The sequence below is a fragment of the Eschrichtius robustus genome, chromosome 2 (assembly GCF_028021215.1).
Source record: "Eschrichtius robustus isolate mEscRob2 chromosome 2, mEscRob2.pri, whole genome shotgun sequence".
Taxonomy (NCBI): Eukaryota; Metazoa; Chordata; class Mammalia; order Artiodactyla; family Eschrichtiidae; genus Eschrichtius; species Eschrichtius robustus.
The window spans coordinates 146,966,645-146,980,711 of NC_090825.1; the positions used below are offsets into that span (position 1 = coordinate 146,966,645).

The following is a 14,067-nucleotide window of genomic DNA, read 5'->3' on the forward strand; positions in this document are numbered from 1 at the left end:
AGATGTTAAGAACTCGGGCTCTGGAGATGAATAGGCCTTAATTCATATCCTATTTGTATGATCTTGGGTGAGGCCCTTGATCTCCCTCAAAACCTCAGTTTACCAATCTGTAAAACAGGGATAGTATGTTTCTACAGAGCTGCTGCGAGGATCCATGAGAACAGATGCAAAGCGCTTAATTCAACAACTGACAGTAGATGTGCAACAAAAGGGAGCAATTATTATTATCACCAGGGATCAAGAGGACACTGAGGCCTACTAGGTAGAGTGTGCAGCCCAAGGTCTCCCAGTGAATGAATGACAAGGGTGACATCTGTTCTCAGGACCCCTTGGCTCTACAGCCCGGGACCCTAACCACTATTCCATCACAGCTTCTTTAAGGGAATCCAAAGCTGAGTATAGACACCCCTTCATGTTCACCTATGTCATCATTCTATGCAGCTTTTTTTGGCCAGAGCAGAGCCAAACCCATCCGCCTCTTTCCTGCATCTGCAGAAGCCCCTCTGTCTGCCGAAAACCCAGGTTCAACCAGGACTTCCAGGAAGAGCGAAGTCACAGATTTTACACTGACACACACTGGCATCTCCCATGGCAAAGGAGATATTCACCCTTCCGGCCCCAACAAGACCACTTACGGGAGTTCGGGGGGAAGCCTCTTGATCATCTCTACACCCGTCAGCAGGGCCCTTCTCACATCCAGCATCAGTTGAGTGGCTGGGCTATCACGTCTCAGAATTCTATTCCTAGGTCAATTTTGCATGGACTCGGGAGCACATGGCCTTGGGAATTCCACAACCACCCTGGGATTTCTCCCTCACCCTTCCACCCAAGCCCCTACTTAACACACAACTAACTGAGGTGTGCCCTCCACACTACGATCTTTCCCAGCCCTGCTCCTGCAGGTGGCAGCCGAAGTCATGTGCATAAGGACCCAGGTGTCTGAGGAGTTCTCAGAGCCCTGTCCTTGATCCATTTGTCTGCAGACATTATCTAGACTGCACGTCTCCGAGACAGGCCACGACAGAGTGTATTACGAGGTGAGCCCGCCTTAGTTTTCCCTCCAGCTTTCCCCCTTTTTTTTACTTCTTGGCCTCAGGGCCCAAAGTCTTCTGGACATATTTTTCATTTTTCCAAATATCAATTGCTCTTTTATTCCCCCTTCGAAGCAGTGAGTAATAAGAGTTGTGTCTGGTCCTAAAATTCCGACTGAAATAAATTAGCCCAATGACCAACAGGAGGTGCCTAGAACAATAACAGCGGAATATTTGGCATATTACAAAAGAACCCCTGGATGTCAAAGTACAGTAAGTCTAGAAGCACATTACAGGGCTATGTTGCCAAAACGGGTATGCAACGAGCCGTCCAGGCAGCAGAACGCCTCATAAATTAATCCCGCTTTTTTTTTCATTTTTGGCCCACTGTTCACAGTTCTTCTAGCCCTCTGGTTAATGGGGTATGCAGAAGGGTATTTTTGGTGTGGCCCGCGTCCCCAGCAGGCAAGCCTATGCCAAAGCTGTGTGCAAATGTGTACATTTGTCCCCTCATTCGTCTGGCATCCCAGGTGCCACTTGCTGCAGTAACAGGGGCAGGAAGAGACACAGACTTTGGAGGTAGCAAGCTGTTAATAAATACTGAGCTCCTACTAAGTGCCAGGGATTGTGCTAAGTTCTGGGGATGCCACAGAGGATGACAGGGAGATGGTCTGTGTCCTCAGGGTGCTGGTAACTCAGACACGCCCCAGTCGATCTGAGCTGGGTCTCCATCTTGGAGCAGATGGGAGATGGGGGCAGCAAGCAATGGTTTGATCTGCATCCCAAATCCCTCTTTTTCTTGAAGTAATCCCCCAGATGTGAAGCTTAAGAGGGGTGGGGGCCAGACACAGCCCTGTCTCCCACTCTGTAGAAGCAACAGAAGCCCAGATTCTCCTCCCTACCTGGGGGGTGGCCAGGGGCCAGGCCTGTGACAAGGCCCAGTCTAGCCGTTGCCCCAGTCCAGAGCTTTGAATCTTCAGGGAATGTCCCAGACACTGTGGTGGGCTGGAAAAAGTCCCCCAAAGATATCTATGCCCTAATTCCTGGAATCTGTGACTGTTACTTTATATTGCAGAAAGGGACTTTACAAGTGTCATTAAATTCAGGATTTTGAACCTCAATTATCTGGGTGGGCCCCAATGCAATCCATGTATCCTTATGAGAGGAAGATTTCACACACGCAGAAGAGGAAGCAATGTGACCATGGAGGCAGAGACTGGAGTGATGAGGCCACAAGCCAAAGAATGCTGGTGGCCACCAGAAGTTGGAAGAGACAAGGAAGGGATTCTCCTCTAGAGCCTCCAGAGGGCATGCAGTCAGCCTGATGCCCTGGTTTCAGCCCAGAGATACTGACTTTGGACTTCTGGTCTCCAGAACTGTGCAAAAGTTAACTTCTGTTGTTTTAAGTCACTTAGTCTGTAGCAATTTGTTATAGAAGACATAGGTAGCTAATGCAGACACCAAGAGAATTTGGAGTTCTTTCATGTCTTTGGGATCCAACATTTGCCCTCATACAATTCTGGGTTCAGAATGTTCCTGTGACACGCCCTGGCCTGTGGTTCCTCTCTCTGGATGTCCAGCCTCTCCATCTATCTTTCCAGGAGCTCCCTTTGGACCTCCCTCCAAAACTTACCTTTTCTAAATTTAGCGAACGATAAGGACTTCTGTTGCCTGCCATCATCGGTAAGAAGCCCCACACGGCCAGGCTGTTATGAAAATTAGGGACAAGCCATGTTGGAGCCCAGCACAGCGCCTATCCCACAGCAGACACACAATAAATCAGAGTTCATAAACCAGTGGCTTGCATTGCACCCATACAGTGCTTTTTTTGTTCTTTTCCTAAAGTTGAATTTGTCACCAACATTTACGAGTCAGGAGATTTCACATAAAAGACTGAATTTCTAGCTTCTCTTGAAAAAAGTCAGAAGATCTTATGACACCTCCAGCACATTGTTGCACATCTCCAGATCTTACATTCTCATGGCAACAATTGGCTGGCCCTTCCAGACATGCATGTTATAATTTGCGACAGTCCCCACCAGGCCCTTTCATCGTACACCCAGCCCACTCCTCTCATTTTATTAATTGTTCAGTACCTCTATGCATTTGAGTTTGTAATCCTTGTTACACATGCAAGTCAGACCCAGGTTAGGACTGGGTTCCAGTGTAAGACCCAGGTTGTGAGGTCTTTGCCCATGATGCTCAGTCTCCCAGATTCCCTTTCTTCTCCCCTCCAGCTAGCCAAAACTGCCTCCTTTATGGAGCCATCCCAGTCTCCTTTCTCCATACCCCATTAGGCCCCACCCACTCTTATCCAGGCTTGCCTATTAGACCACGTGTATCAGTTTTCTGGATAGATTTTTCATAGAAAGTCTTTGCCTTCTTAAATTTACTGGGCGAGATTTTGCATTGAGTTGGCACTGGAGCAGCCAGTCTATGAAGACTCGAAAAGCAAGGAAGAAAAAGGAGGGGGGAAAGGAGAGAGAGAGGGAGGGAGAGAGGGAAGGGGAGAGGGAGGGGGACTAACTGGGTTCCTACTTTGAACCAGACCCTATCCAGTTAGATCATCCCAGTTGGCCCTCCCAGTATCCCCACAAGGCGTACGTTATTACTGGTCTCATTTTTCAGATAACTGAGACTCAGAAACACCGTGACACAAGGATTCGAACCCAGATGTGTTTGGGAGACAGAACTCAAGCACAGAGCACTGCTTGGTCTCCGCCTGGTAGGTATGGGCAGACTGCTCCCTGCAAACGGTATAATTTTTCCATTAGTGATTTGCCTGGAACTCTTTTTTTCACCCACACATTTTCCATTCATTCCCCCACTCCCCCATTCACTCCCACGTTCACTCAGGAAGCCTAATTCCCTAGTCCGCGGTCCCTCCCTCCTTTCCCATCCCCTCCCTCTTCCTGTACTGGGTAGTGGAGTGCTGGCTGGCGGGGGAGGTTGGGAGGCACCCCGCCCAGAGCCCCAGCTCCTAGCACCGACCCTGCCCCAGCCCGCAGCCCACACCGGCTTCTGGGCAGGCGCTCTGAGGGCCGGGCAGGGATGCTTGGCTTCCCTCAGTTTCCTGCCCCAGGAACTGGCCCTCAGAACTAATCACAGAAGCTTCCCAACTCATCAGTGCTCTTCAGAGCAGTTTCCTGGAAGAATTCATTGGGTTTCTAGGAAAATGTTTCCGGTTGTCTTCTCTTTCCATGGCTGTAATTCATTACTTTTGATATGCCACAATTAGTTTAATGGGCAGTCCTGGAGTATCTGCATTTCACATTTGAAACGTTTCCTGGAGGTAAACCCCAAGAAGCCAGTAGCTGCCCATGTGCAAGACCATGGAAATGACGCAGATGGCCTTGTGAAGAGTCCCCGGGTGGGAGCAAGAGACTTGAGATCTGGTCTCTTTTTTCTGAATGGCTTGGGCAGATCCCTTTCTTTTTCTGGTCTTGAGTTTTCCCATGGAAGGGGCAGTATCTCATGGCAGTCAAGACCCTGGGTGCTGGAATCAGACCCACGGAGTTCAGATCTCGGCCCTGTTTCTCTGTGTAACTTTAGGAAAGTGACTTAAGCACTGTGAGCCTCAGTCTCCTCATCTGTAAAATGGGGATAATAATATCATTTGCCATCCAGAGTTGAAATAATAATACAGTGAGTCAATACATATAAAGCACTTTGCACAGAGCCCTATGCTCAGCAACTTCTTGAGGTATCTTAGCTGTGGATGATAATAATAATAAGGATATGCAGGAGAAAGGGGAAGAAGAAGAGATGGAGATTGTTTGACATTCCTGGGTGCCAAACTGGGGTCGTCATGAAGTTGAAGTGGAAAGAGGGAATATGGCTACTTTTGATATTTCAAAAAGCTTAATGGGACTCCCACATCTACTCACCCACAATAAAGCCACAAAGGACAATGAGAATGGCAATTTTCTTTGCTTTTGGCTGAAATTACATTAACCCCTTGGGGTAAACTAAAAGGCTTTGGAGTTAAATAGACCTGCACTCAGACCCCTAGCAGAGTGTATGATCTTGAATAAGGAGAGTAACGTCCAGACAGATAGACAGCCCCGATCTTGCAGGGCAGTTATGAGGATTAGATGAGATAATGTATGGAACGCACTTAACAGGGGTCTGGAACAGAGTCGATAACTCAGCACGTGACAGCTACTATGGCTAATGTCCTTCCTCGGCTACCCTGGGCCTCAGCTTCTTCATTGGTAAAATTAAAATCATACCACCTGCTTTCCTCATTCAACAAATATTTTCTGATCCAAGTACTATGAATACAAAAATGTATTCACCAGACATAGCTCAGGGCCTCTCAGAACCCACATTTTAAAGTTGCTCATTATTCATCCATTCAACAAATATTTTTACTGAACATTTAGTATGTAACAGGCTGCATAATGGGATTTAGAGATACCAATGGCTAGTAAAACAGACTCAATCCCCAACTATCTACAGAATTATGGCCTGGAGAAGATGTAATAAATAAAGTAGTGAAATGTCTAGCATACAGTAGCTGCTCAATGAATAAAAGTTATCTGGGTGCTAATCAGAAACTTTGTATGTGTCACTTTGGGAAACTTAGATCACCAAAATGTTGAAAATTAATGATTTCTTAACACATGAAATTTCTTTGGTAGATGGAGTCTTTTAAAATATGAGGGGAGTGCAAAGTAAATGAAACATTTAAATATACACTTAAAACACGTATAGGATCTGTATGCTGAAAACTACAAAATGCTGATCAGAGAAAACCTAAATCAATGGTAAGGCATACCATGTTCATGGACTGGAAGACACAACATAGTAAAGATGACAGTTCTCCCCCAAGAGATCTGTAGGTTTAATGCAATTCCTGTCAAAATTCCAGCTAGCAAGGTTTTGTTTTGTTTTGTTTTTGTAGACATAGGCATCTTATTCTAAAGTTTATATGGAAAGGCTTAGGCCTTAGAAGTGCTGAAAATAATCCTGACAAAGAACAAAGTGGGAGAAATCACTCTACTCAATATTAAGGCTTACTGTATAGTTATCATCAGGACAGTTGGTGTTGGTGTGGGGATCAATACATAGATCAATGAAACAGAGTAGAGAACCAGAAATAGACCCACTCAAATATGTTCAGCTTATTTTTGACAAAGATGCAAAAGAAATTCAAAGGAGAAATGAAACCATTTTCAACAAATGGTGCTGTAGCAAATGGACATCCACAGGCAAAAAAATGAACCTTGATCCAAACTTGACACCTTATACAAAAATTAACTCCAAACATATCATGGACTGGAAGGTGAAGCATAAAACTATAAAACTTTTTAAAAATAGGAGAAAATTGGGCTTCCCTGGTGGCGCAGTGGTTGAGAATCTGCCTGCTAATGCAGGGGACACGGGTTCGAGCCCTGGTCTGGGAAGATCCCACATGCCGCGGAGCGGCTAGGCCCGTGAGCCACAGCTACTGAGCCTGCGCGTCTGGAGCCTGTGCTCCGCAACAAGAGAGGCCGCGATAGTGAGAGGCCCGCGCACTGCGATGAAGAGTGGCCCCCGCTTGCCGCAACTAGAGAAAGCCCTCGCACAGAAACGAAGACCCAACACGGCCAAAAATTAATTAATTAATTAATTAATTTAAAAAAGTAAAAAAAAAAAAAAAAATAGGAGAAAATCTTCTGCTTCTAGGGCTAGTGAAGAGTTCTTAGATTTGACACCAAAACCCATGCTTCACAAAAGAAAAAAATTGGTAAGTTGAACATCAACAAAATTAAAACGTTTTCCTCTGCAAAAGTCCATATGAAGCAGATGAAGAGACAAGCTACAGACTGCGAGAAAATATTTACAAACCATACATCCATCTAGTATCTGAAATATACAAAGAACTCTCAACGCTTAACTGTAAAAAAACCAATCCAATTAGAAAATGAGCAGAAGATGTGAACAGACGTTTCACTGAGGAGGAGATACAGATGGCAAAAAAGCACATGAGAAGATGTTCAACATAATTAGATATCAAAAAAATGCAAATCCAAACCACAATAAGATATCACTATATACCTACTAAAATGTCTAAAATAAATAATGAAAACACCAATGCTAGGGAGTATGAGGAGAGACTGTATTGTTCCTATATTGCTGATGAGAATGTAAAATGGTACAGCCACTCTAGGAAATAGTTTGACAGTGTCTTGTAAAATTATCACGCAATTACCACATAATCCAGCAATTGTCCCCTTACACATCCCAGAGAAATAAAAACTTAGGTTCACACAAAAACCTGTACTGGTATACCTCGGAGATATTGGTTCCAGACCACCACAATAAAGTGACTATCATAACAAAGCGAGTCACACAATTTTTTTGCTTTCTCAGCACACATAAAAGTTATGTTTGCACCATACTGTAGTCCATTAAACGTGCAATAGCATTATGTCTAAAATGATGTGCATACCCTAATTAAAAATCCTTTATTGCTAAAAATGCTAACCATCATCTGAGCCTTCAGGGAGTTGTGGTAGTAATATCAAAGATCACTGATCACAGATCACCGTAACAAACATAATAATGGTGAAAAAATTTGAAATGTGGCAAGAATTACCAAAATGTGACACAAAGACGTGAAATGAGCAAATGCTGTTGGGAAATGCTGTTGCTCCACGCAGGGCTACCACAAAACTTCAGTTTGTAAAAAAGGCAGTATCTACGAAGTGCACTAAAACAAGGTACGCCTATACAGGAAAGCCCATATTAGCTTTACTCATAAAAGCCAAAACCTGGAAACAGCCCAGATGTCTGTCTTTCAGTGGGTGGCTGGTAAACTGTGGCACATCCCTGCCACGAAATACTACACAAAAAGAAAGAGGGACAAACTACCGAAGCAGGATAATCGGGATGAATTGCCAGGGAATTATGCTAAGTACCAAAAAGCCCGTCTCCAAAGGTCACAGACTATTTGACTCCATTGATACGACATTTTTGAAAAGATAAAAATTTTAGAAATAGACAACAGATCAGTGGTTGCCAGGAATTAGAGACAGTGGTGGTGGTGGTGGGGGGGGGGGTGGGGGGTGGGGGGGGAAGGGAGGGGGCGGGGATCAAACAGCAACAGCAACACAGAACCCTGTGGTTTGGGAATTCTTCTGTATCGTGACTGTAGTGGTGGATACCCAAATCTAGCCATGTGGCAGAATTATTTAGAATTAGATACACACACAAATGGATACAAGTGGAACTGGGGAGATTCTAATAAGATTGATAGATTGTATCCATGGCAAGAGCCTATGTTACCAGCAGTGGAAACTGAGTAAAGGGTACCCAGGATCTCCTACACTGCTTCTTACAACTGCATGTGAATCTACGATTATCTCAATAAACTCAGTTAAAAATATTCTATTGTTTTTTTATTTAAAGACTTGCATCTTATAAAACAAAATTGAAAAGAGAAGAAAAAGGATCAGAAAAATCACCATCCTGAAATAAAATCTTTCGGTGTATTTCTTTCTGGCCTTTGTTTTTTACATTTATATGAAAAACAAGTTGGGGCTAAACACCAGGGTGGTGCAGAATGGGGGCCTGACTGTCCCCACCTTCTGTGACATCAGAACTCATGGCTTGAGAGATGCTTGGTGACCAGAGGCCGGGGAGGTGAGGGTACCCTGTTCCACCCAGGCAGCCGGACCTGAGATCATGGTGATCCAACAGGTGGGCAGCAGGGGGCGAGTGGCCGCTGAGAGAAGGGGAGGTCACTCTGAGGACAAGAAACAGGTGAGGCCAGACCAGGTGTACATGGCTTTCCTCCCATGTGGACTCCATTGGACACTCCAGGCAGACTGTAAGGCCCTCAAAGTCAGGAACGGGCTTTCAGCCCGACTCTCCCTAGAGCCCAACCTGGTGGAACGCAGCAGGGCTCAGGAGCTTCTTCTAGAAGTCATTACTGACACCCTTATTTAATTCTCCACACCGCCAGCAGAAGGTATGCTCCAGGAGGGCTGGGATTTTTATTTAGCTTCCTGCTGTATTCCTAGTGCCTAGAATAGTGGTTGGTACATAACAGGTGCTGAATGAATGAATGAATGAACCGAAATAAATAGGATAATACACCTGAATTGGAGAGGTCCTGGAGCTTTTGTTCTTAGGGCTGAAGTTCAAACCTCACATAGGATTTTGTCAAAATGGAACATGTTAGCACTTACGTGCACAGCCTGGTGTTTCTACCCCTCTCTCTTTCATGACATTCCCGAGAAGCAACTATTAGCAACCTCATTCACAAATGGGTAAGCTGAGGTCGGAAAGGCAAAAGGCCAGACAGCAGGGACATACTGGGATTTGAAGCCAGGGCCATCTGATTCCAGAACCCTTAGCAAGGTGACCCTGCACTCCACCGCCTGCCAGGTGGAGAACTGAGGGAAGGATGTAAAAGGAGGCTGGGAAGGTCATCTGGGCCTTGCACACCGTGGAAAGGGGTGGGATTTTATCGCAGAGCGATACATGACTGACCTATAAATGTTTTCAAAAGATTTGTTCACTCATACATTTATACACGTTCCAATGCTTCCTTTATGCTGGACTTTGCGGGGCTCCCATTATGCTGCAGCTTTTGCTAAAAAAGTGTCCCACGAATCTCAAACCCCAGGAATGCTCCTTTTAGAAAAGTCACTTAAAATGTTCTGTGGTTTGGGAAATGCTGATACCCTCGTTCCCTTCTTGGAGATTTACACAGCTCGTTCACATGATGAAGGCTCTGACAAGTCCTGCAGCAAGGAAATCCACATAACTTTGTTTACCACAGCATTTCCCAAATCAATTCGATGACAGAGTCCCCACCTTGCCTTTTTGAAAGACCTTTCAGCATATATCAAAATCCACTTTACAGGTGAAGAAACTGAGGCTCAGAGAGAAGAAATGATTTGGCTCAGGCCCCACAACAGCACAAGAGAAGGACTAAAACTCAGTCTTAGCCCCTGTTCCCTGCCTGTATCTCCACCCTGCACACACACACACACACACACAAAATAGCAGCAAGTGTGCTGGTGAAGACACCATCCTGTAAAGCACATTGACAGAGGAGTGGTTAAAGAAATAGAAGAGCTTTCAGACCACAGAATGTTCATCAGCCATTATAAAGAATGAGTCAGTTCTATGTGTCTTAGATAAAGAGAGTCTCAGGGAATATTGTTAAGAAATTTAAAAAGTGCCCTAATCTGAAGTGTACTATGATTTCACATTGGGTGTACACACCCAGGCAGTTGCTACCCAGATCAAGCTATAGAGCATGTCCAAGGTTCCTCCAAGGCCCCTCCCAGCTCACACTCCATAACCACGATTCTGAGTTCTATCATCACAGATAAGTTTTGTATGTCCCTGAATTTCATGGGAATGGAAGCAAACAGTGTGTCCCTTCATGATTGGCTTTTTTCACTCCTAGTGTGTGTGAGAGACTCAGTCACGTTGCTGCTATGTAATTAATTTTTACTTTTTTTTTAAGTTAATAATAATATAGTTGCTAGTATATATTTTTGAAAAGCTATCCAGGGAAGAGACAAATTATGCAAATCTCTTATCTTCTTTGTTTGTGGTAGCCAGTCTAAATCTTGCTTCACAAAGACAGGTACATAAGAAATGTATTATTTCAAGTCAGATTAAATCTGGCTCAGCCCACATCCGGTGAGTTGGGGGGAAAGTCAGTGTCGGTCACTACTGTGTCCGCCTTAATCCTCTCTCCACTTTTGTTTGCCCCTGACACCATCACTGTCCCAACTCACATTGTCTGTTGAAAGCAGGTGTCTCTGAATTCCCTGTGCTAAGACCTCCCAGCCACACCACGAGGCCACCCAGGAGAGGGTATCGGGCCCCTCCCAGACTCAGATTCCCCTTCTACCTTCTCCCATCTCTCCAAAAGGCTCTCAGTTTTCTCCCCTCCTGATCCTGGCACACCCATCAGAATCTCCTAAATGGTCTTGGACTGACCCAAGCTCTAGGGAGCAATGTTGTCTTCAGGCAGCCGTTTCATTCCTGCACCCAAACCCCAAGAGGTAGACTTCCAATTGCAGCCTTAACACAGTAACTGGGGCTAAACTAGCCCTCCCATTCATTGTAAGCAGCCATGAAATTGACAAAATAAATGAAGCAACTACTATTTTCCGGTGAGGGCAACAGACAGCACAAAAGTGCAATCCCTGAGAAAAGAAAACTGGTGATTGCCTCAACTCTTTCCCGACGACGGCTGCACCAAGACTTAGAGGGCGAACAGAGCCCAGCAGTCCCGCTGAGCTGCAGAGAGTCTGCGCAACTGAATCAGCTGGACTCCGTAGGACAAGGCATTGGAGAGGAAGAAGAGCTGTGTGTTGAGAGGACCCCGAAAGCCCAGGCGGGGATCTCCGTGACTTCTTGGCTGTGGGCTGCACGCAAAGGATTAGATTACCCACGGCTTACCAGACAGCAGCTGCTATGGGGTTTAGAGCAGAGATACTGGAAGTCCAGCAGCGCTGGAGGTGGATGGAATTCTGATCCAGCTAGAACCATGAAACTCCTTAAGATCCCAGGCATCCATTTGAGAGCACACATATATGTACAGACCTACACACACACATATATATTCTATATCCATACAATATAATATTACTCATCAATAACCTCGAACATGAAAACATGGAGACATCTCAGAAGCATTACGTTGAGTAAAAGTAGCTCAACAAAAAAGTATATAATATATGGTTTCATTGATGTGCAGTTACAGAACAGGCAAAACGGCTCCACAGTGACAGAGAGCAGATGATTGGTTCCCTATGGCGGGGGTGGGGGTGGGGGGTAAAGAGGGAGTTGGCCGCAAAAGCACATAAAGGAACTTTCTAGGATGATGGTAATGTTCTACATCTAGATTGGAGTGGTAGTCCACAAGCATAGACATTTGTCAAAACTCATCAAACTGTACATGTAAAATGTGCATTTTATTGTATGTGAATTATACCTCAATAAAGTCAACTCCTTTTAAAGATCATTTAAAAGAAAAAATGCAAAAGTGAGGCAAGGAATGAGAATAGAGGTGGGGCTTCCTTCTCAGCAGGGAGAAAGGAGGGAAAACAGCAATGAAATGGCAGTAAGTTGCCATGTTATCTAATTCTGCAATATTTGCGGGTTTTGTAGTAAGTACACGTGACTTAGATAATTAGAAAAAAGTTAAGCTCTAACCATGATCTTATAGCAGCCCCATGCCTAGCCCTCTGTGAGGGAAGCAGGGATGCACGTATACCCTCCAGAAATTCACCTCCTTCCTCCTTCTCTTCTTGCCCCCAGACACTGTTGGCGTTGCTGATCTTGGTGCTATATGCGGGCACACAAATATCAGGTGAGCGTTCTGGAATCTGAGGAGGGAGGAGCCAAGTCCACACGGAGTCAGGAGCATATTCTGGAGATGGCTGCATGCCAAGGGGGCCTCCACAGCTTGCCTTCTCCCATCCTCTTCATCCCATTGGGATGATCAACCGAGTTTATTCCAACTCACTCTCCTTTACCTTATTAAGAGGTGGTGTCTGTGCCTGTTTCAGGAAGAAGTTGGGAGGTGTCAGAAAGAATCAGAGAATGTAACTACGCCCAGAATCCTATGACTTCCCAGGTAACATATTCAAGAAGGTATTGAGGGACGTCAAGCTTGGCTGAGGAAATCTGAGAAGGCTTCCCAGAGGTGTCATTGATGGGTCTCCGGGTGGAGAAGGTGGGGATGGGTACTTCGGGCAGAAGGAAAGCATTGCAAAGGCTCGGGGAACTTTTAGAAACCAGCGGCAAGGGAGGGTCTACATGAAAAGGCTCAAGATGCAATGTAAGTGTCTGCCTTTCAGGTGTTTGAATACCAGACCAATGACCCCTCAGAAGAGCCAATCAAGGTCATCAGGACCTGGTTGAAGGAGAACTTGCATGTTTTCGTGGAGAAGCTAGAGAAAGAGGTGCGAGACCTGGAACAGCTGGTGCGAGATGTAGAACAGCTGGTGCGGGACCTGGAGGAGTGGCTGGATGCCCTCCTGCGAGACGGGTACCCAGAGGAGCCCTGCGCCACCCTCAAAAATCACTTGTGAGGGGCCAGGGCTGGGACCTGGGCAGGAGGCCAAGTGGAAGGGGGCAAAGATTCCCAGGGGTTCCTCTAAGTAGGGCTGAGCTGTGACACTTGAAGTTTAAGGCAGCCAAGAAAATAAAGTAGTTGAGACACAGAGAACTCTGTTGTCACCACTGCTGGTCCATGAAAGCTGAAATCAGGTCAGGAAGACACCAGGCTCTGCTGAGATGCCATCACAGGGTTACACTGAGGATCAAACGTGTATATATCGTGTACATCTGGCATATAGTAGGTACCTGATAAACAGTTCTTCCTTTTTCACATTCCTTTTTCCTTCCTCCTTGGAAGTCAGCAGGAGGATGCTGGGTCTAGAGTATAAAGATAGTATGTGGCAACTCAACCTTCTGACACTGCTGGTAGAAGCGTAAGTTTCCAGAACCCTTCTGGAGGGCAATTTGGTGAGAGCTATCAAATTCACAAATGCATTTATCCCTTGACCCAGCAATCAACTTCAGCGATTTATCATATGTATCAATATATGCACATTGTGAAGTTACATACTTTGCTTCTAATAGCCAAAAGAAAAAGGAACAATCCAAAAGAAAATGACATCAGTAGGGCATTGGTAAGTACATCCAAACAATGAGATACCCTGTAGCTATGAAAGAGAAAGAAGAGGAGGCTTTCCTACTGATATGGAAAAGCCTGAAAGATATGTTGTTAAATGAAACAAATGAGTCCATATTTTATTGTTGATGATGAAGTTGTGATTGAATATGCATAAAAACTCTAGATGGATACAAAACAGGGGGAGCTTGAAGGGAGTCGAACTGGGGCAAACTTATGACAAGGACGGGAGGGAAATTCCATTGTTTACTTTTCACACTTTCCTATTTTCAAACTATGTGAATGTTTTGCCTATTCAAATTTTTTTTAAATAAAATTACCTATTATTTTGCTTGCAGGCAAGGACTGGAATACAGTGTATACAAGCAAAAATAACAA

General features: G+C 45.0%; 1 protein-coding gene across 1 annotated transcript; it reads left to right on the forward strand.

Annotated features, from left to right (window-relative positions):
* The first annotated feature begins 8,702 nt into the window (after positions 1 to 8,702).
* Positions 8,703 to 13,084, forward strand: SMIM23 (small integral membrane protein 23). The gene is made up of 4 exons (XM_068534622.1): positions 8,703 to 8,780; positions 12,309 to 12,360; positions 12,560 to 12,627; positions 12,851 to 13,084. Exons 1-4 carry the CDS (start codon positions 8,703 to 8,705, stop codon positions 13,082 to 13,084), a joined length of 432 nt encoding a protein of 143 aa, XP_068390723.1.
* Positions 13,085 to 14,067: the final 983 nt, after the last annotated feature.

Excerpts from the sequence above, each read along its gene's own strand:
- SMIM23 (XM_068534622.1), top strand. The coding sequence starts at position 8,703 with ATGGTGATCCAACAGGTGGGCAGCAGGGGGCGAGTGGCCGCTGAGAGA. Across the intron at positions 12,361-12,559 it reads TGCGGGCACACAAATATCAG|GAAGAAGTTGGGAGGTGTCA; the intron begins GTGAGCGTTCTG and ends TGCCTGTTTCAG. Across the intron at positions 12,628-12,850 it reads AGAATCCTATGACTTCCCAG|GTGTTTGAATACCAGACCAA; the intron begins GTAACATATTCA and ends TCTGCCTTTCAG.